General features: G+C 38.9%; 1 protein-coding gene across 2 annotated transcripts in view; it reads left to right on the plus strand.

The window, feature by feature from the left end:
- LOC128579149 (rho GTPase-activating protein 15-like) overlaps positions 1-24062 on the plus strand; it is a 152429-nt gene that overhangs the window by 45406 nt on the left and 82961 nt on the right. For both annotated transcript variants that reach the window (XM_053581394.1, XM_053581395.1), the window contains exon 5: positions 4000-4089. In XM_053581394.1, the coding sequence (XP_053437369.1) occupies positions 4000-4089 (90 nt within the window). The remainder of the gene's footprint in view (positions 1-3999; positions 4090-24062) is intronic.

Raw genomic sequence — 24062 nt, forward strand, 5'->3', positions numbered from 1 at the left:
AGCAACTTGTCATATCCAGGCAAGCAAGTTCATTAGGTAAGAGTCACAGATCCAGGCCTGGAATTTGGAAGCCAGAGGGAAAGTGAGAAATGTTGACACTTATAGAGAAAAAGTAAAATATGTGAATACTTGTTCTTGGACCTAAAAAAGGCATTGATTTTTAGGTAAATAAACTAGTAGGAGGAAGATAGAGGTATGGTGGGGAGGCCATGTATTCTGTTGTGATCAAGGACTTGGAACTTGGAGTCAGATAAAAGTGAGTTCATATCTCAGGTGGGGCACATCCTGAGTGTGTGATCTTACATAAGGCACCTGGTCACTACCTGTTTGAGATTGTTCATGTGTAAGTTGAAGGCAATAGTAATATTTTTATCAGATTGTTTTAAGGGATAAATGAGATATCAATATAAAGTGTTCATAGAGCAAGATAGGAAGCTGTCATTAAAGTTTATATATTTTTTTATTTTAATTATACAAACTAAATATGAAAAGTGTGAAAATTTGCGAATTTTCCAGCACAAAAACTCCTTGATGTCTGTGAAGTAGGAGTAAATCACTGGATGGGGCAGACTAATGAGGCCCAAAGCTTTGGAAAAGAGGTGTCATGAGGAAGAAGAGAAAGGGACCAGAAACACATCAAAAGTTTACCCAGCAAAGTCGAAGACCCAGCCGAAGGAGGTCTTGTTAGTCCAGTATTCGGTGGTATGAGAAAGATCACAGAGGGACAAGCAGATGAGAAGGGTATCAGTGGAGGGAGTTGCTGACTGTTGAATCAGGGACCACTGCTGGTCACAAAAGAAGTGAACTCAAGAGGGGCTTGAGAGGCTGGGAGACTGCACAAAAGTGGATGATTTCAATAACTTCAGAATCACACATGACAACAGAGTGGCAGTGAGGAAAGCTCTGGAAGTGGGATTTTGGAGTGAGAAGCAGCACGAAGACTTCTGAAGTGGAGAGGAAGTGAAGGGATGAGATCAGGAGGAATGGAAGAGACAGGGCGATGTGGAGAAGGTGCTCAGGTGGATGATGCCATGAGATTATTGAGAGAGTTCCGAGGGCAAGAAACCTGAGCCAGCTTCCATGTGATTTAGTCCATGATGCTGACAAGAACATTTTCGAGATTGACATCACTAGAGTATGATAGAAAGCTTAGAATGCTTTTTACCCACAGGTTTCCTCTGTATCCTATGGAGTCTATAGGTAATATTACAGATACTGAGGCTAATATGGGATCCATAAAGAAGAGCCAATATTTTCCTTTAACCTGGAGGCCCAGTGCCCAGCAAAGTGACTCCCACATTGATACACAGCAGGTGTACAATAATTGCTCAGTGAATGATCCGTGACATCCCACATTCTATCTAAATATGAGTCCATTAAACCGTTTGTCACTTCTAAATCACAAACCAAGGACTTCATACCCATTGGGAAAAAAATACAAATCTTAATTTTTGTAAAATTGGAATTTTAAGATACCCAAGTCTCCCTTCCAAATCACAAATGATAGTTGCATTTTGGTATTTTTCCTTCATTCATTAATTCAGCAAATACTCATTGAACAACAACTATGGGCCAGGCAATCTTCCACACATTGGGAAAAACAGTGGAGGGAAAGGCAAACAAGGCCCAAGCTCAGGGAGCTTAATTCAAATGGAGCGGGGGTAGGACACAGACGGTCAGCATATAAAAATATATATGTTAATTTCTATCGGGAGGAGGGCTGCAGCGAAATTAAAATAATTAGTGAGCCAGAGAGTAACCAGGAGCACTGAAGCACAACTCTTTTATACAAGACAATCAGAAAACACCTCTAACAAGGTGACATTTAACTGGGACCTAATGGATAAGAGGGAACTGGCCATGTGAAGATCAGGAAATATTCTAGGCAAAAAGGTAGGGCAAAGGACCTACTGCGAGATCAAGTTTAACAGAAAAGGACAAAAGCAAGATCACTATGCCTGTCCTAGAGTCTAGTGTGCAAGCCATAACTTTCCCCAAATTCATACATGTTGAAGCATGAGTCTGAGCACAGCGTATAGGCAAATTTCAAGCCCTGCGTAGTGGTGAAGAATAGGCTCTGAGCGACACTGCCGGCATCTAAATCCTGGCCCCTCAATTTCTAGCTCTGTTATCTTGAGGAAATTTAACGAATCATTTGACACACTTTCTTACCTGAAATATGGTAATAATAAGAATACCTACTTCATAAAGCTGCTGTAAGATTTAAATGAATTATTAATAATAGTTGTAAAGAACTTAAGGAAGGGTTTGACACATAAAAAGTGCTTGTTATATAAAATATATTATATATATAATACTACATATAAGACTGTATTATATAGAAAAGATAATCCCTTTGTTATTATTAGTGATTATTTTTGTTGGTTCTGAGTATCACCTAATTTAATTAACTCTATAGGAAGGATGTCGTTTTTAATTTTCCTGCATCACAAATCACCTAACAATGAACACCATAATCATACTTTGAGATTTTCCACAATAGTAATCGCCTGGCTGGCAAAGTGTGGGTAAATCATTAAACACTTTCATGGATCAAAATATGAGGTATTTAAAGGTGATGGCAAATCTTGAGGAATTTCTTATGAAGTCACTATTAAATAAAAAAGGGAAAGGCAGGTATATTATAACTTTTATCCTGTCAACTGAATTTATCCTGCAGGAAACTTATGCTTGGCTTGTACAATGTTTTGAACAAAAATTATACAGTTGTCCCCCCCCAAAAGCCCTCACAACTTATTTTTTAAAATTCCAGAGATGTGGCTTCAGACAAATAGTATTTCTATTAAGCTCATAGAATTAGACAAAATAGTTATGAGGCAACATATGTGACAGATAATATCTTTCAATATTTTTACCATTATATTATTATTTTATGTATTATGCTCACGTTCATGTTGAAAACATTGCCCAAAAATCTATTATAGGCTATGTATATTAAAACTGATAAAGTAATGGTTTTTCTTTAATAAATTTTAGTTACTAAAAATGTTTAATAATTGGAGTTATGAAAATTTAAAATTATATGTGTGACTCACTTGTATCAAATGAAAATAAGAAGCAGCAAATATAAATGATATTCCTATAAATTTATTATTATGAATTATCAAAATAAAAACAAATTTTAACTAACATCTACACTGTAATTGGGTAATGATAAAGAAACTATACATTATAATCTATTTAGTATGTATTACATTTATTAAATAAAATTATACATATACTTACATGTATAATCTTAATATCTAAATTGTGAATTTCCAGAAGGCATAGTTGGTACAATAAATACAGTATTTACTGAGTTTGTTAATATAGGAAACACAAACCTAAAAGAAGTCTTTGAGATTAATTAATCTGCCTGCTCACTTCTCAGATGATGTATGTAACAAGGCTCTAAATAACGTTTCTAAAGTCACAAAACTAAAAATTAACAATTTTTCGCATTATAGTATGATTTATTAATTTTTCTTTTCCTTTAAAGTCTAATAATTTGTGACTTACAATGGTTTTATGTTATCAATTGAATAGCAATATTCCACATTTTTGAGTAGCAGATTTTAAACTTTTTTTAATAATTACTAAAAACACTATTTCAAAATGTCAACATTTTAAATATTAATTTTTTCTATTATCTATAATGAGTGATATAATTTAAAAAATAGACTTCTAATTTTATATGGTAAAAATTATAAAGTCTCAGGCAGCGCCTGTGGCTCAAAGGAGTAGGGCGCCGGCCCCATATACCAGAGGTGGTGGGTTCAAACCCAGCCCTGGCCACAAAAACGGCAAAAAAAAAAAAAAAAAAAAAAAAAAAATTATAAAGTCTCAAATGAAAAATTCCTTCAAATTAGGTTTCCAGGAGATTGGAGCAAGGCTTTATATTATAACTATGTATAGCTACTAACTCAATAAAACCTATTTTCTTTGAAATGTATCTACAATGTTATATGCTTTTTAATCTTATTTCATTTTGGTTTACAGAAAACTGGGCACAAAGCAGAAAGTGTGGATTTGTATGGGGCACATATAGAATGGGCCAAGGAAAAATCAAGCAGAAAGAATGTCTTTCAGGTAAGAATGCTACATATATTCAGTTTATTCCTATTTCCTCTAAATCAGAGCTTTCTTGAGTAATCAAAGTAAGATTACCTTCTTGTGATGTGTTCATGTGCAAGAACTAGTTTTCTGAAGGTTATTACGAAAAATTGACTTGTTGAATCTTGTGTTTGGTTTGTTGTTTTCCCCTGATGATTAGTTGCTATCTGAACACAAAATATCTGTCGTGCATGAATTAGTTTTACACACAGATCATTGAATTTTGTGCTATCTTTTATGGTTTGGGGTTTAATTGTGTTGGAGTTTGAAAATGCTTAACAAATGCTTTTAATATAGAATTTTCAGATACACAGAAACTAAGAGTCACTAATGATAAGCTACTGTTGTTCATAGACACTCCCGCCTTTTAGTCATTAATTATATCACCAGTGTAACTTAAAGGATGGAAAGGGCCGAATCGATAAAATGAATCTTTCCATATTGCATACTTTAATTTTCAGAAAATATTTATGATTATGATTAATAATTATAATAATATACCTTTAAATAGAAAGAACCATATGAAATCTTTAAGAGAAATTAAAAACTACATAATGTTAACCAAAATCATATAATTTAGGGTGATTTCTGTGGCAATTAATGATTTTAGACCATGGAGCTTGATATTTTTTATTTTTATATGAAATTTCAAAGTAACCAGTAAGTTTTATAGGTATATTTTAGAATTTATATTATTTAGTAGCCAGGAATCCAGATTATTACGTTTTTTTTTTTTTGGCCGGGGCAGGGTTTGAACCCGCCACCTCCGGCATATGGGACCGGCGCCCTACTGCTTGAGCCACAGGCGCCGCCCGATTATTACTTTTTTTTTAATTAAATATCTTTTAAGGGCATTTGGCCTTTGAAGGGAAGCCAATTCTTCTGTTCTTAAATACTGTGCTGAAGATAATTAATATGTTAGGTCTTATAGAAGCTTAGGTAGCTGACATTTCCTATCTATATTTTCACAGGAGGGAGAAAAGTTGGCTTCCAGTCTGATCTATATTTTCCACATGATAATTCAGTTAAATCCAAATGATTTGGGTCTATTCACATTGAAAAAACAAAAGAAAACAAAAAACATTTTTAATGTATTCTGGAGTAAATTGTTTTTCTGGTTCTAGTTTAATCTATTTAGGTATAGAAATTATTTTTATCAGAAAAGAAAGTGAAAGAATATATACAATTATGATGGGTCAATTTATGGTAAACTTTAAAAAGAAAGAAAGGAGGAAGGAAGGGAAGGATGGAGGGAGGAAAGGAGGGAGGAAAGGAGAAAGGGGAGAACATGTGTTAAAAAAAAAAAAAGGAAAAAAAAGAAAAGAAAATCAAATACAGCTTGTTTGGACACAACGCTCTAAAGCCAGAAATTATTAAAATGTGGCCGTACAGAATCAGAGAAACAAATTTTGCTTTAAAGTGATATACCCTGTTTTCTCAATTTCTTATTTTTTTTTATTATTCTGCCATAAATAACAAAATTTAAAGATTATAATCCTAGCTTTTATAATAACCTAGACAACCAAAATGAAAACTCTGGTCTAGATCAGGTGAGCTCAGTGGTGGAGCCTTATTATGTATTAAGGATTTAGCAACATAGTCCCCAAAGTTGTAAAAGAAAGACATTGAAATTTGACATAGACATAATTCTTGGGCAATAGAAACTCTTAGAGAGTGGCTAAGCCAGGCTTGTTCAGTTCCTTCTGTTAACCTTATGAAGTTAAATTAGACCAAAAATATGGATAACAGTCAACTATGTATGATGCATACAAGGCTGTAAATATTGAAGAAAAACTTTAAAAATGTTTATGTATAATTTTACATGCCTAGAGAGAGATGCATTTCAATCATCTATATTGATAGTATCATCCTAATCTTTTTCTGAACATGACTAACCACCTCCTGTTGCAATTTTCTACTTGATTTTTGTATTTTTAAATATAGGTACTTCCAAAGATATTAAAAAGCATTCTCACTTTTTAGCTTTAGGAGGTGAAAATCTTGCCAGCTAGTTTTGTTTATAATGTAACTGAGTGACCATAGGGCCATGGTGTTCTTACATCAGTTTATCTGCTTTATTTTTTATATTGTACCCTGTAGTTTGAAGAATCAGAGGTGATTTTAAGAATATTGTGAATAACAAAGCTAAAGACATTCAAGTTTAATTTTCTGCTTCATATTTTTTGGGGCAGGGGGTGAACCACTTCATTATTTGCATGCTGAACTCTTCTCATCACCTGAACACATGAGCTGTGGTGAAATTTACTAATATGTATCCATAGATCCAGACTACGCGAGTAAGCCTTTTGAGAAGAATAGTATAAATAGCTTTTATAGTTCTGTTAACAAAAATGCATTGGGAAGGATTTGCTGGAGAGCTAAATCTAGATGACTGCATCAATATTTGATTAGATACATTAGCGGCTCTAACTCTTAAATGATCAGGATAAACATAATTATGTCTCAAAAACATGGTATTAAGGCATTGTTGGGTGTTTGAGAGTGTGTGAGCAGGAGTTTCGTTACCTACAGAATAATGAAGTGTTCCTTTCTGACTGAAAAAGAACATCATAGCTTCAGCTGATGTACTATATCAGAAATAGCTTTAGAATTCCAAGTTTGAATTAGGCTTGGTGTTCAATCTCAGTCTATGAATTATAGATTACAGATAGCAAATGACTATTGAGATTTTTGGTTCAAGAAAAATCAAAGAAGTGCAAATTAGAAATAATTTAAAATTTGAAATCTGTCTTTAAAAAGTTGATGGATTAGCAATTATATGCTGCATAATTACAATGTCTATGGAGAAATTGATCTTAAAATGAATATAAAAACAAACAAAAATAGTGTGTGCTTAAGATACGCTTGAAAGTCTCAGAAGAACACATTTGTGATATTAAAAAAATGGAAGGATTCCATTTGTTTGTATATGCCCATTTAAACCTTTAAGTTGTCATTTTCTCTTTGTTTTAAAAGCTAAATTTCCTTTATAGTCAAAAGCTTATCAAACTATTAATGTGGATTCAGAGATGGGCAGAGGCCTGAGTCCAGGGAAAAATGAAATTGATAGACTGTCTGGCTGGTTTGAGGGCATGGGAAGCTGTATTACAAGGCATTTGACGTTATTGTTGCAGATATGTGAACCCTCACCCACGGGTTCTAGGAAAAGAACAAGTTGAAAACAAGGCAACTATTAATTTCAAGTAAAATAAAGGTATAAGGAAAAGATGAGGCAATCATGGTACAATTGTAGGTTCAGTATAAACATGGCTTAAATAATCATAATAATAAAACCTATGGATTTAACCAAAAAAACGTTATCTCCCGTAAATCTCTTGTCTGAGGTTGCCAGCATTCTGGAGCTGGGAGGCAGAAAGAATCTTAACATCTTGTCACGCAGTACACAACTGTCCCGTGGCTCTGTCGTCTTCACTCTGGTAGCACAGCCCATCATACCTGATGCTGCTCCAGTCTTTCTCCTGAGAACACACCTCCATTTCTATGGGGGTGAAAGAAACTTGCAGCACCAGGTAGGGAGGCGACAGCTTCTACCACTCTCTGGAAACTAACACCTGGCCTCTTTGCTCATCGGTGGCGAGTGCCTTACCTACAACCATTTGAGCTCATGAGCCCATGTCTACAGCACGGGCAAAGGAGTGAGTGACTGACGTAGGACAGGGAAAAGCTCACTGGAAGAGCCAAGGCCAAGGAACTGAGAGGCAAGAACATTGGATGGTCCACCCACATGGATGAAGTCATTAAAAATTATCCCAGAAATAGAAGTGGAGAGGAAGCCAGTGAATGACGGGGAAGAAGAGGGGAAGAAGATGGTGTAGTCTAAGGGAATAAACTTCAAAGCATCCAGCTTTAGGTTTTTCTTGTTGATTTTTGTTTAGTTTTTGCCAGGAGAAAAAGGAAGGAAGGGTTTAAAAGAGCCAGTACTAACAAGGAAGAAACTTATCCCAAATTCTGGACTTCCTTGAGGTATGTGGGGTGTGTGAAATAAATACCTTCTCCCAATGGGGGCTGCAGCAGGTAACAATGAATCCAAGGACAGTCCAGCTTCAAGCCAAAATAGGAGGTGAAAAATGTTCAAACAAAATGCTGAGGATGCAGGGTGGCTTAAAGTTTACAGAAATGGCATTCAGGGGGGTACAGAGATAGCTTAGGAGGGATGGAAATTGGAGATGAACACAGTATTAAGTCCAGATCTTAGCAGCTGACTGGAGGGCCTTGGACTACTGGTAGCCACCGAGGTAACAGAGGATATGAAGTGTAGTGGTGTTGGTCACAGGCATCTCTTAGACCTGTGCTTTACAAACCACAGTAATCTATTAAGAGACGAAAAATAAACTTGGTGGGTTGTGATTAACATTTATAGAAGAAAACAGAAAAGTTCAATTCAAGTAATAGGTAAAATCTTTGTTTCCAGAAACATTTGCTTCAGTTGTGGGGGAAGGGCGAGGGAGCATAATCTATGTGTGTCTGTGTTTACTGGGCCACTGTATACAATATGCTTCTTACTGGGGGTAGATGTCAAAAAGTTGGAAGACCCTCTCTTGGAAAAAGGCGGACAACTGGGTTTGAATGTTTTGCTTATTGGGAGGCAGGTTGGAAGAGTCTTCCTCAGGCCTTGCATAATGCCATTGAAGCAGCTCCCTTATTTTCTCTGTAAGCACTGGCTATCCTCTGAGAACTAACATAAATTTTTTGTTCTTCATAAAGTGATGTTGCCGTTCCACCTGTAATATCTATCTACATTACATGTGAAACTATATAGGTAGCTTGTCATGTTCTTTAGAAAAATATGTTTTATGAAAAGACATGAAGTCTTTCACTTAGAATCCATGCCCTCAGTCAAGCTAAGCAAATATTTTTATGCCTACTGTATACCAGGTACTGTTCTGTATACTGGAGACACAGCAGTTTTCATAACTGAAAAAACCTTTTTTAGAGGAAAGTTTCTCTTGTTATCAATTCACTCTCTTTGGTTGTTATAGTTCTGTTTGGACTTTCTGTTTCTTCTTGAGTCAATTTCAGTAGCTTGATCTTTCTGGGAATTTTTTCAATTCATGTAGATTATTTAATTTGTTAGAATGTGATTACTCATAATATTCTCTTATAATCTTTTTTATTTCTGCAAGGTTGGTAGTGATGTCTTTTCTATCATTCCATAATCAGTGATTTGAGTTCTCTCTTTCTCTCTGTCTCTCTCTTACTTGGTTAGTATAGCCAAAGGTATGCCATTTTTATTGACATCTTCTAAGAACCAACTTTTGTTTATGTTAATTTTCTCTATTTTTTCTATTCTGTATTTCATATATTTACACTCTAATCTTTAATTTTTCCTTGCTTTTGAGTTTACTCTGCTCCTCTTTCTAATGGCTTAAGGTGGAAACTTAGGTGATAAATTTGAGAACTTTCATCTTTTTCAATATAACTTTCTATTTTCCTTTAAGTATGTAAATTTAACAAATATTTCTTGGCTGTCTTAGCTATGTCAAAGTTCTTATGTCATGCTTTTGTTTTCATTCATTCATCAAGTTTTTTCCTAATGTTTCTAGTGATTTCTTTTTTGTTTCATAATTATTTAGGAGTGTTTTGTTTAATTTCCATGTATCTGTGAATTTCCCAAATTTCCTTCTGTTACTGATTTCTAATTTAATTCCATTGTGATTGGAGAAAATAATCTGTATGATCTCAGTACTTTTAATTATATTGAGGACTTGTTTCGTGGCCTAACATGATCTATCCTGAAGAATGTTTCACGTGCACTTGAGAAGAATAGTGTATTCTGCTGTTTTGAGGTGGAATGTTCTAGAGATGTATTGCAGATGGTTGCAGTTGGTTTGTAGTGTCGTTCAAGTCTTCTATTTCCTTATTGGTCTTCTGCCTCATCCTATCTATTGTGAAAGGCAAGATGTTGAAATCTCCAACTATTACTGTTGAGTTGTCTACTTCACCCTTTAATTCTGTCAGCTTTTTCTTCATGTATTTTTGGACTCATGTATATGCGTGTTTCTAACTTACGTTTTCCTGATGGATTGACCCTTCGTCATTATAAAATGTCCTTCTTTCTGTTTAGGAACAATTTTTTCCCTAAAAGTCTATTTTGTCTGACATTGGCATATCCACTCCAGGTCTTTTTAATTACTTTTTTGCATGGAACCTATCTTTTCATCATTCAACCCACTTGTGTCTTTAAAGTGTGTCTCTTTCACACACTATAAGGGATGGTAAGATCATAGTTTTGTATTCATTCTGCCAATCTCTGCCTTTTAATTGGAATGTTTAGTACATTTAGTCTGTTGGTTTTCAAAGCTGCTATCATTTGGAGGTGAACGCATAGGTGGTACTCTTCCCACACACACACTAATACTATGGGCTCTCTAGGCTTTTCCATTTTAGCTATGCCTGATGTCAGCCATTTAGGTTTAAAAAAAAAATACCAGCCCTTCAATAAAATGGTTCACGTTTCAGTTATTGTGGCATATTAACTGTGAGCAAATGCATACAGTACAAACTTTGTGGCTAGCTCTTCAGTCCACAAATCCCTATGTAAATAACAGGTACCTATCAGGATTAGTGACCAACCACAGCAGCTCTTTCAAAGTCTGTTAGTGATCTGACATTGCACATCTGTTATTTCATTTAGACACTGACAGCAAAGGGTGAGATTGTGTTGCTTCCATTTCTCTTAAGTGATAAATCCACACAGCACTGTATAAAAATGGATCACTGTAAGGGAATTGGTTAACAAAGATGAATGTGTAACAAAGAAACAAAAAATGGTAAAGATGGAATTGAAGTGGCATTTGAATAGAACATAAATGAAGTCCCACAGAATAGACAACTGTGGGAAGGTGGACGTCCAGAGACTCTAGGTACGAAGCGGGTGGAATTCACTGAACGCACACTGAGATGAGGAAAGTGGTTGTGACAAGAATGAGATGTCCCAAAGGAAGTGAGATGTTCACACAAAAATTTTACATTTAAGGAACTGTCTGAGCCCATGGCACGACACTAGAAGCACGCTGGATTAAATGTTGAGTGCGATCCAAACGTGATGCTTTCCCAAGGGTACAGGAAAGATGCTCTCTCAGTACATAGTAACAGTCACACTAGAAGAAAACAAACGCTGTTCAAATTACTCTTGATAACTTTTTTTTTTTTTTTGTAGAGACAGAGTCTCACTGTACCGCCCACGGGTAGAGTGCCGTGGCATCACACAGCTCACAGCAACCTCTAACTCTTGGGCTTACGCGATTCTCTTGCCTCAGCCTCCAGAGCAGCTGGAACTACAGGCGCCCGCCACAACGCCTGGCTATTTTTTTTTTGTTGTTGCAGTTTGGCCGGGGCTGGGTTTGAACCCGCCACCCTCGGCATATGGGGCCAGCGCCCTACTCACTGAGCCACAGGCGCTTTTTTTACAAAGAAAGCACTTTCATTTTCAATGTCCGTAAGGCTTTAAATTGCAATGCATTAAATTATTAGCTTTTCTATTTTTTCATTTCCCTATACAATATTTTTGTAACCGTCAGTTAAGTGAGTTTTGCACGTTTTGACAAAAATTTTAAAGGTCATGGAACTCTTAATTGTTCCATTAAGGCAATTTTGCACAGTTCACAGCCATTTTCACTGTCCGGTACCACCCAAGAAAGAACTGCATGTGTGTGCATATATATAAAATATATATGGAGCGTGTACTATATATAAATATAAAGGGCAGATCACACCATTACATGTCATTCGGTGGTCATTATAAATAAAATATTCTTTGCTCTGTAAGTGTGCCCTTGGGATTCTTTTGGACTAGGAATGGTTGAAAGGAGCTCCGGTCGTCCGCTGAACCCCGGATGCGCGCGGAGCTGGGGCCCAGGCGGTGCCGCGGGCGGCGCAGGCGGCGGCACTTCGGCCCCGCTGCGGCTGCGAGGAGGCCCCGGCTCGCGGGGGGAGGGGGGGGGGCGGCGGCGGGAGCCGCGGTTCACGCACAGCGGCGGCAATGTGAGCGGCCCGGCACGCACGGCGCCGGCAGCGCCGGGAGCGGGAGCGGAGCCGGCCACGCACCGCGGCTGTGGCGGCGGCGGATGGCCCAGAGCTGATCTATGCGGCGCTTGGAGGAGTTGTGTCTGCGGGCGGCCGCGGCGGGGCCCTGCCGGAGAGCGGAGCGGGGACAAGGTGAAGTACCAGAAATACCTGACGGTGCTGCAGACGGCCATTGGCGTCACCCCCTCCAACCGCAGCAGCCTCCTGCCGCTCAAGAGGAAGCTGTGGTGAGGGCGGGCACCGCCGCGGGACGCGCGCGGGCGGGTGGGGCCAAGGGGCCCCAGCCGGGGTCGCGGGGGCCGCGGGGTGGGGTGGACCGCAGAGGGGCGCCGGCACGGGTCGCGGGGGCCGCGGGGCGGGGCGGGTCAGGGGGGGCCGGCCGGGGTCGCTAGGGCTACGGGGTGGGGGCCAGGACGAGGTCGTAGCCGGAGCGGGGCCGCTGGGGGGCGTGGGCCGGACCTGGACCTGGCCCGGTCGTTTAGGCAGGAGGCCGTGGCCTGGCCCGACGGCGCGCGGCGCAGCAGCCATTTCCGAGCCCCTCGGCCGGGCGCCGTCGCGTGTGGATCCCGAGGCAGGTGACACCGAGAGAAGCGCGCTGCGGCGAAGCAGCGGCTGGAGGCCCCGGGCGGCCGCACCCGGACACCGGCCTGGCCTCCGCACAGTTGTCCTTTAAGCTTCATTCCAGCGAGCTCTGGTTCAGAATTTCCAGCCAGGTGGCCTTGCAGACAGCGAACAGTTTATCATCGCTGGATGCGTTTTCTATTATTTCTAGAAAGTCATTTGCTGCTGCTGATGTTGAGTAGTAGTCAAGATTGGGCTGTTCCAAGGGCAAAGGGAGTAAGTTGCAAGATTACAATTGCATTGTCAGAGACTGTGTTTTATTTGCGTTTTGGTTCCTGCTACCTGGAAGCTGTTAATGAGGTAATGGGAAGAGAACATCCTTAAAGAAAAACGCTGGAAGTTATTAGTGTACATTGCTGATTATCTATAGGCGTATATATTGCATGCCATTAGCATTTATATATGCCATCTGGAATCCCAGTGGCCACCTAGGCATTCCACTGGCTTGATTTAGGCTTAAGACTCTTTCAAAAAAATAAGTAAAGGTAAGCTGACTTCAGAAGAAAAGGTGTCAGTAATCAGGATAGTCGGTGATGATTTTAATTTTAAAATCAGTAGTCAGCGTGTAGCTCATGAAGGTTTTATTGAATTTAATTGAACGTGGGCTAGTGTAAAACTAGGGTTGTAGAGCAAAGAGGTGCATTTCTTTTCTTTTTTCTTTTTTTTTTTTTTTGAGACAGAGTCTCACTTTCTTGCCCCCAGTAGAGTGCTGTGGCATCGTGAGTTCACAGCAACCTCAAACTCTTCGGCTCAAGTGATGTTCTTGACTCAGCCTCCAGAATAGCTGGGACTGCAGGTATCTGGCACAGCACCTGGCTGGTTTTTAGAGATGGGGTCTCTCACTTGCTCAGGCTCATCTCAAACTCTTGAGCTCCCAAGCAGTCCACCCACCTCAGCCTCCTAGAGTGCTGGGATTATAGGCATGAGCTACTGCACCTGGCCTGCCACATGCCTCTTATCATTTGACCTCTTAGCTTCATTTCAGAGACCTGGTCAAAACTTTAAAATTGCCTAAATGACTTTGTGGGAGCTCAGTGGGTAGCATTAGAAAAAACATAGATCATAGCCTGGTTAAATTCTTAAGACAAGGTACTCTTGCAGAGTCTGTGTGCAGGGTGAGTCCAGAGCTGATACCCCCCTGGTGTGTACCAGTACAACTCTCCTGGTGACCAAAAGTTTTTATGATGATCCTGGTAAGGAGGGGTGGGTTCATTCTTCTAGTTATATTTGTGATCTTTTTTTCTGTTTTATTTTGTCTTTGGATTTGGTATTACGTTGAATTAACTCTAACCAATTTCTTTGCTGTCAGACATTTATAAAATTTGGTGGATACAAATTCCTACTATCTTTCTTACCTGAGGCAGGAGGATCATGTGAGCCCAAGAGTTCAAGACCAGCCTGGGAGCTTTTAAATTTGGAAAAAAGAGAAAATAGCAGTGCATTTTTAAGTCAGGTGAGAGAAAAACTTATGAAAAATACAAGATAGATTTATTTATCAAAAAAATTATGTTTGCAGTAACTTCCTAAAATTTGGTTACACCTACCAGCACTTCGAAATAAAGTGAGAGAGAAGAAATAAGGAGAAAAGTTGACTCATATATTGTTATGACTGTATTTTTCCTTCTCCTGTGCCCTCTTTTGAATAAAGTTCATTGTTTTCAGGGAAGCTTTTGCCCTGCAGGGGCACCCAGGTAGGCATTCGTATACACTGTTGATGAAGGTACAGATTTGTACAGCCTTTTTGAAAGGCAGTAATATTTAGAAAGCGCCTCCCTCTGACCCTGCATTTCTACTTCTAGGAATCTTTCCTAAGTAAATATTACACTTGTGCCCAAAGATGTCAAGGATGTTTGTTGCTTTGTGGTCTTATAGCAAACATTTGAAAATGAACTAAATGTCCCTCAGTGGGGGAAAGGTTAAGTAACTTGTGTTACATCTACTGTATATTATGGAGTACTATTTAGCCATTAAACAGAGTGAGATAGTTCTGTAGGGGTTATTATGCAAAGGGTCTATTATTCAAATAGTCTATAGACGATTCAAAGTCTATTATTAAGTGAAAAAAATAAGGTGTAGAAAACATGAACAATGTGGTCACCTTACTACAGAAATTTAAAAGGAAATAAATACAGGCATAGGTAAGAATAGGCATCTGTCTGGGAGGTTGTGCAGGACGACCTGTCAGTAGTGGTTGATTTTGGAAAAGGGAGGGAGGTTTGAGATGAGGGAGAAGGTGGCAGCTTTAACTTTCCATTTCTGTATCTTTCTATACTCTTCAAATGTTTTAACTTGTGGAAGTTTTACTTTTATTCTAAACTGTAGCCACACCTAAACTAGTCTGTTTTATGGTATTTATTCTGTCTTATTAATGTAGAAATCATTTATTTTGTTACCAGTCCATTTTGTGTGTCTTTTTAAGCCATTAGAGACCTGTGTTATACCTTTCAGACAACATTTTATTTCTTTTTTATTTTTTTTATTGTTGGGGATTCATTGAGGATACAAGAAACCAGGTTGCACTGATGGCATTTGTTAGGTAAAGTCCCTCTTACAATCGTGTCTTGCCCCCAAGAGGTGTGGCACACACCAAGACCCCATCCCCTCCCTCCTTCCCTCTTTCTGCTCTTCCTTTCCCCACCGCTCCCCGCTTCTCTCTCTCCTCTGCCCTTCCCCCACCCCCACCGTGTCATTGTCATTAATTGTCCTCATATCAAAATTGAGTACATAGAATTCATACTTCTCTATTCTTGTGATGCTTTACTAAGAATAATGTGTTCCACTTCCATCCAGGTTACTATAAAGGATGTAAAGTCTCCATCTTTTTAAATGGCTGAATAGTATTCCATGGTGTACATATACCACAGCTTGTTAATCCATTCCTGGGTTGGGGGAATTTAGGCTGTTTCTACATTTTGGTGATTGTAAATTGAGCTGCAATAAACAGTCTAGTGCAAGTGTCTTTATGATAAAAGGATTTTTTTCCTTCTGGGTAGATGTCCAGTAATGGGATTGCAGGATCAAATGGGAGGTCTAGGTTGAGTGCTTTGAGGTTTCTCCATACTTCCTTCCAAAAAGGTTGTATTAGTTTGCAGTCCCACCAGCAGGGTAAAAGTGTTCCCTTCTCTCCACATCCACGCCAGCATCTGCAGTTTGAGATTTTGTGATGTGGACCATTCTTGCTGGGGTTAGATGATATCTCAGGGTGGTTTTCATTTGCATTTCTCTAATATATAGGGATGATGAACAGTTTTTCATATGTTAGCCATTCGTCTGTCTTCTTTAGAGACGGTTCTATTTTTGTCTCTTGCCCATTGATACATGGGATTGCTGGCTTTTTTCATGTGGATTAATTTGAGTTCTCTATAGATCCTAGTTATCAAGCTTTTGTCTGATTCAAAATATGCAAATATCCTTTCCTATTGGGTAGGTTGTCTATTTGCTTTGGTTGTTGTCTCCTTAGCTGTACAGAAGCTTTTCAGTTTAATTAAGTCCGATTGTTCATTTTTGTTGTTGTTGCAGTTGCCACAGAAGTCTTCTTCATGAAGTCTTTCCCCAGGCCCGTATCTTCCAGTGTTTTTCTTATGCTTTCTTAGAGGATTTTTATCATTTCATGCCTTAAATTTAAGTCTTTTATCCATCTTGAATCAATTTTTGTGAATAGAGAAAGGTACAGATCCAGTTTCTGTCTTTTACATGTGGATATCCAGTTCTCCCAGCACCATTTATTGAATAGGGAGTCTTTCCCCCAAGGTATGTTCTTATTTGGGTCATCTAAGATTAGGTAGTTATAAGATGTTAGTTTCATTTCCTGATTTTCTATTTGATTCCAAATGTCTATGTCTCTATTTTTGTGCCAGTACCATGCTGTCTTGACCACTATGGCTTTGTAGTACCGCCTAAAATTTGGTATGGTGATGCCCCTGGCTTTGTTTTTATTACTAAGAACTGCCTTAGCTATATGGGAATTTTTCTGGTTCCATACAAAACACAGAATCCTGTTTTCCAAGTCTTGAAAGTATGATGTTGGTACTTTAATAGGGATGGTGTTGAATTGGTAGATTGCTTTGGGAAGTATAGACATTTTAACAATGTTGATTCTTCCCAGCCATGAGCATGGTATGTTCTTCCATTTGTTAATATCCTCTGCTATTTCCTTTCTTAGGGTTTCATAATTTTCTTTATAGAGGTCCTTCACCTCCTTTGTTAGGTATATTCCTAGGTATTTCATTTTTCTTTGAAGAGACAACATTTTAAATATAAAAAATTAGATAATTCACCAAAGTTGATCAATATTTGAACATAGATTGACAAAGAGGAAACATAAAATAAGGAAACTGACTTTCATAAACCACAGAAATTACTGTTATTACTTTAGAAACTATCATTTCTTTTTTTTTTTTTTTTTTGCAGTTTTTTTTGGCCAGGGCCGGGTTTGAACCCGCCACTTCTGGCATATGGGACCAGTGCCCTACTCCTTTGAGCCACAGGCACCGCCCCAACTTTATTATTTCTAAGACAGGAGCTTTATCCTGCAGGTACTCAGGGCATCCTCTTGCTACCTAGTTTACTCTAAGGCTGCCACCAGACTGACTTAGAAATGAGCACAGGCTGGTCTTGAGTGTGTGTCTGCGCTCATGTGCATGTATCCCAGTGTGTGCTCTTCAAATGACTAATAGCTTATTTGTTGTTTCTTCTTACCTGTGTTTTCTTGATTTCATAATTATTCTGAATTGTTTTGTTTTGTTTCATTTTCTTTTTTTGGAGACAGAGTCTCATTCATTTGCCCTGGGGTTGAGTGTCACGGTATCACAGCTCACAGCAACCTCATACTTCAGGGCTCAAGCCATCCCTCTGCCTCAGCCTCCTGAGTAGCTGGGACTACGGATGCCCACCACAACTTCTGGCTAGTCTTTGTATTTTCAGTAAAGACAGTTTCACTCTTGCTCAGGCTGATCTTGAACTTCTGAGCTCAAGCAATCCACCCAACTCGGCCTCCCAGAGTGCTGGAATTACAGGCATGAGCCACCATACCCAGCCTAGTGTTGACTGTTACCTTCAAATTTGTAAGAGCTATTTTCGTGCTTAACAAAAGCAAGCTGAACAGTATCAGGGATGTACACCATAATTAAGCTGACTAGTGCCGGGTGCCAGGCTCCAGACTGAGTGCTGGGAAAGTAACCACCTGGGGGAAGCAGACGCCCCTAAGTTACTTGGAAACTTCAGCCTCCTCTTAATTGCTGCTTTGATGGTTGCAGAGTTGACTTTTAATGAATCTTACTGTTGGAGTATTTGAAGTCTGTTAAGATTTCTAAACTAGACAGCTGCTAAGAAATACTTAGTAAGGGTGTCTGGTAGAATTAGCTCTATTGTAGTTCTTCACCTTATGGTTGAAAAAAAGGAGCATGACATTTTCAAAGCTATCCTCAAGTAAATGTTCGCCTATAAACCTCCCTTCTTAAGAATTTTTTCCTCTTCTTGCAGGGTAACGCCATCCTCTGAAAATCCTAATGGTGCTACTTCTAGTGTCAGCCAAGGAAAACCCTCTTTAAGACGAATTAAGGGAAGACTGCCCAGAAGCAAAAGTCTGGATAGCTTCAATTTCTGTGAGCTCACTGTAAGTGGACTGGCTGATGCTTTCCTCATTTTTCAGATAGTATGAAAATTTTTATTTTACCTTTCTATTTTCATAAAAACGTAACGAGCTTATTTTGTGGTAAGCATTTTTTGTTTTAAAAATTGTTTATTCAACAGGTTACCGACCAGAATGTTTTCTTAACTAGTATGAGTGTGTTACATTTATAATACATGGTTCATAATGATGATTCTGATGCAAAGATGAAGATAGGGAAATGCTCTGAACTCTACAAGAAAAACTGAACTGAGTTCTACAAAGTATTAATAATATAAATTTCTTAGAAAGTCTCAAATCCACATGTTAATATAAGTGGGGACTTAAGGATCTGATTAATTCCAAACATCCAACTTCCTGGTAGTGCCAGATGATAATTACTCTAATTAGGACAGATCCCAGTTCAGTCAACAATGGTGCTTTCTTTCTATTCTAAGTGATTAACATTTATGGTCGTTTTTTTTTTTCATGCCAAGTTACAGGTTTTCATATGGGTATATGGTAAATTCGTGCATGTTTTTAGAATAACACACTTTCAATCCTCACTTGAATAAAACTATTGTAATGCCATAAAGGAAGTACTAGAATTTTCTTTTCTGTGAAAAAGTTTTATTTGGGCCGGGTGCAGTGGCTTACGCCTGTAATCCTAGCACTCTGGGAGGCCAAAGCGGGTGGATTGCCTGAGCTCCCAGGTTTGACACCAGCCTGAGCCACAGTGAGACCACTGTCTCTAAAAATAGCCAGGTGTTTTGGCTATAGTCCCAGCTCTTGGGAGGCTGAGGTAAGAGAATCGCTTGAGCCCAAGAGTTTGAGGTTGCTGTGAGCTATGGCTCCATGACACTCCACCAAGGGCAACAAAGTGAAACTCTGTCTCAAAAAAAGAAAAAGTTTTATTCAAATTTATGTATCATAGGGTTCAATGACAGATTAACGAATGTTTAGGATGCCTGGTAGACTAGATGTGTGTCTTTCTTCCCTTTGAGTTCTGAAAAATTCTCAATTATAAACTTACCACTGACCATTGTTGTTTTAAAAAATGGTTTTGAAGTATGAAACAAAATCCTGTCATTTACATCTCTTACCTATAATTAATGAAAATAAAAGCTCAGCAAATGGAAATGCTCTATATTTTTTACATTTTACTTTAATATTTTCATGTTTACTGAAGTAATTTAGTTCAGTAAAAGTGATCCTGAACATTTTTTGTGACCCAAGACACAAGAAGGTAAAATGAGTTATCAGAAGACATTTAATCAACAACTGAGAAAAGGAGTAAAAAGACTGTCATTTCTTGCTGTGTAGACCTAACAGTTAACGTGCCCAAAGAAAATATAAATGTTTTAAAATTAAGTGAATTGCTTTTCAGAAGTCAAACATTGAGTTCATGAGAAACAAATTTTAATTATTTGTTGGAATATAAAAATATATTTTTATATTCCAACAAATGTTTGGAAATGTTACCTGGTTTGTTACCAGGTAACCTGAAATGTTATACCAAGTTTTTTTCTGTCATGTTAAATATTGTCATTACTGAGGCATAATCAAATATTTGATTAATTTGACTTGTCATAAAATATGTTTACTTGCTTAAACAGCATCATTCAGATTGGGGAAGATAAAATTTCTCTGGAATATGATAGTAAAAAAAGCTTTACTTCATGTAAGGTTGAGTTCAGTTTCTCACAAATAGAAATGGATTATTTCCACTATGGAGAAAAGTTGGCATATACAGTTATCTTTTTATCATGATAAAAATATATTTAACAATTTGATAGTTTCATCACTTCTTGACCTTTTGGCTAAGATCAAGTGTAAAAATTCGTTAGTTTATTCTCTGCCTCATTCCATGAAAGAGTTGATCTGACTGAAGTTGGTACATAGTCCAAGCAAGGAAAAAAATAACACTACCCAGGTGCAGAATTAATTTGTTTTCTTTTTTCTGGTCTTTTCTATTTGACTTTATCTCAAAAGTGAAATGTCTTAGCATTCTTGAAAGGAGGGCATTTTGACTTTGAGATTAAAGAGAGGAAAAATTTAAGTTCACAGAAGGCCAATTCCAGGGAGGGGCTGTGCGCTCTGGCTTACCGGGATTCAAACACTAAGTTGTTTTTGATTTTGGTTTTCTACTTCTAAAGAATGCATTGAGAGGTTATGGACTTTGGTATACTGACGTTTCATCTCCCTCTCAGTAACGAGAATGTGTTGATAAATTCTAATTACTTCAATTTGAGTTTTTTGCAATTTGCGTTCATTTTTGTGGTTTTCATGGTCATGGTTGGTGGGCAGCAATTTATATTTATTTTACTCTTTCAACATTTTTAGAGTGTTAAAATATTTACAATGAACATGTTCCATTTTTAGAAAAACAATAAGCTGATTTTCCAAATAATAAAATATAAAAAGAACAGCTTAACAGCATGGCTAGTCCCATTTTCTACTTTATGATATGGCAATTAATACTATAATATCCAAAATACGTCAAGGTACAGAGCATCTTTGGCATGGTGATAAAAAATATTTTTTCCCATGCTTTCTTGGAGGATTTTTATTGTTTCATGCCTTAAATTTAAGTCCTTTATCCATCCTCAATCAATTTTTGTGAGTGGGGAAATGTGTGGGTCCAGTTTCAGTCTTTTACATGTAGACATCCAGTTCTCCCAACACCACTTATTGAATAGGGAGTCTTTCCCCCAAGGTATGTTCTTGTTTGGTTTATCAAAGATTAGGTGGTTTGGCCTGGGGAAAGACTTCATGAAGAAGACTGCCATGGCAATTGCAACAACAAAAATAAACAAATGGGACTTCATTAAACTGAAAAGCTTCTGTACAGCTAAGGAGACAATAACCAAAGCAAAGAGACAACCTACACAATGGGAAAGGATATTTGCATATTTTCAATCAGACAAAAGCTTGATAACTAGGATCTATAGAGAACTCAAATTAATCCACATGAAAAAAGCCAACAATCCCATATATCAATGGGCAAGAGACATGAATAGAACTTTCTCTAAAGATGACAGACGAATGGCTAACAAACACATGAAAAAATGTTCATCATTTCTATATATTAGAGAAATGCAAATCAAAACAACCCTGAGATATCATCTAACCCCAGTGAGAATGGCCCACATCACAAAATCTCAAAACTGCAGATGCTGGCGTGGATGTGGAGAGAAGGGAACACTTTTACACTGCTGGTGGGACTGCAAACTAGTACAACCTTTCTGGAAGGAAGTATGGAGAAACCTCAAAGCACTCAAGCTAGACCTCCCATTTGATCCTGCAATCCCATTACTGGGCATCTACCCAGAAGGAAAGAAATCCTTTTATCATAAGGACACTTGTACTAGACTGTTTATTGCAGCTCAGTTTACAATCGCCAAAATGTGGAAACAGCCTAAATGTCCACCAACCCAGGAATGGATTAACAAGCTGTGGTATATGTATACCATGGAATACTATTCAGCCATTAAAAAAAAATGGAGATTTTACATCCTTCGTATTAACCTGGATGGACGTGGAAGATATTATTCTTAGTAAAGCATCACAAGAATGTAGAAGCATGAATCCTATGTACTCAATTTTGATATGAGGACAATTAATGACAATTATGGTTATGGAGGGGGAAACAAAGAGGGAAGGAGGGAGGAGGGTGGGGCCTTAGTGTGTGTCACACTTTATGGGGGCAAGACATGATTGCAAGAGGGACTTTACCTAACAATTGCAATCAGTGTAACTGGCTTATTGTACCCTCAATGAATCCCCAACAATAAAAAAAAAAAATACATTTTCACTTCTTTCCCTTCCTCCCTTTCAGGTTCTAAGTGTGTAGGCAAAGAGGTGTGAGCAATAATGTAAAATGCCACAAGATTGCTTGAAATTTTATAGCTTGTCTTGATCAACCCCAGGGTGCCTTTCTCACTTCCATTCCAATCACCACTGCTCACGGCACCAGTGTGAGAGCCAGGAGAAGGCAGCAGTGGTGAGCCTCATGCCCTGGGGACGTGGCTGCTCCCCTCACCCCGGACTCTAGTGTGTCTTTGGGTATCTTTGTGTTCACTCTTATATCTCTCCAGTGTCAGTGGAGGTGCTGGTCCCAAGGCCACTATCACATCTCCTCACTAGGCCCATGTCCTTTGTATTCCCCCAAATATCAAACATGACAGATATTATCCTCATTAAATCTATGTTGTTTGATTTTTTTTTGACTGATTGCTTCATGAACTATGGCCATTGAGTAAAGGAAAGCTTAGAGACAAATATTAAAATAGTGGGCGTCATGGGCTGAGTGCAGTGGCTCATGCCTGTAATTGCAGCACTCTGTGAGGCTGAGGCAGGTGGATTGACTGAGCTCAGGAGTTTGAGACTAGCCTAAGCTAGAGTGAGACCACATCTCTAAAAATAGCTGGGTGTTGTGGTGGGCACCTGTAGTCCCAGCTACTTGGGAGGCTGAGGCAAGAGGATCACTTGATCCCAGGAGTTTGTGGTTGCTGTGAGATATGAGGCCATGGAATTCTGCTGAGGGCAACAACGTTGAGACTCTATCTCAAAAAAAAAAAAAAAAGGAGGATCCGCCAGGTGCAGTGACTTATGCCTATAGTCCTAGCAGTCTAGGAGGCCGAGACAGGTGGATTTCTTGAGCTCAGGAGTTTAAGACTAGCCTGAGCAAGAGCAAGACCCCTTCTCTAAAACTAGTGGGTATGGTGGTAGGCACCTGTAGTCCCAGCTACTTGGGAGACTGGGGCAAGAGGATCCTTAGCCCAGGAGTATGAGGTTGCTGTGAGGTATGACATCATAGCACTCTACTGAGGGCAACAGTGAAATTCTGTCTCAAAAAAATAAAAAAAGTAGGTATCAAAAAAGCAAGAAGACATACAAGTTAATAAAAACACATTTGACATATGGGAGATAAAATACCCAATTTACTTTGTGGACTTCTCTTATGGGCAGCAGACCTAAGCACTAGGAAATGAGGAGGAAATTTGTTGGACAGGCAAAGTAAATGCGGTGGTAGAGTAGAGAGGTTGGAGGTGGAGGTAAAGGTGATGTTGCAGGTGGTGTGATGAGGGAGGAGATGGTGGCTAAGGTAGATGGAGGTGCTGGGGGTTGTGGCAGTGGAGGAAGTAGTGGTGATGTTGGGGTTGGTGGAGGTGATGATGATGGTATGGATGGTGGTAGAGAAAATGGTGGCAGAGGTGACAATGGAGTTGAAGATGAAAGTGGAGGGGGTGATGGTGATGGTGCTTGTGGTGAAGGTGAAGATGTTGGTCATGGAGGTGGGGGAAATTGGAGGTGAAATTTTTATCCCTAGGGTCCTGTGCTACCACACTCCCAGTTTTTCATTCTTCCCTAGCACAGGAAATGGCAACCTGACGTAGTTCTTGCCAAGGAGATGCAAGAAGAAAGACATCTCCGGGGAGGGCATCTCCTCTGACACAGAAGAGAAAGCTTTGTGCTCCTTTATTCTACCCCCTTCTTTTTGGCTGGAAGTGTAAGAAGTGAGGGCACTCCTGGAGTTGGAAGTGCTGGTGGTGGCGGGTGGAGGTGGAGGGCTATTAGTGGGTGTGGTGGTGGAGTGGACTGCACCAGGTTCTGTTCTGTCAGTGGACTACGTCACTTTTTAGGCAGTTGGAATGTTCCTGTTGGCAGGTAG

This window comes from Nycticebus coucang, chromosome Y (genome assembly GCF_027406575.1).
Source record: "Nycticebus coucang isolate mNycCou1 chromosome Y, mNycCou1.pri, whole genome shotgun sequence".
Lineage (NCBI taxonomy): Eukaryota > Metazoa > Chordata > Mammalia > Primates > Lorisidae > Nycticebus > Nycticebus coucang.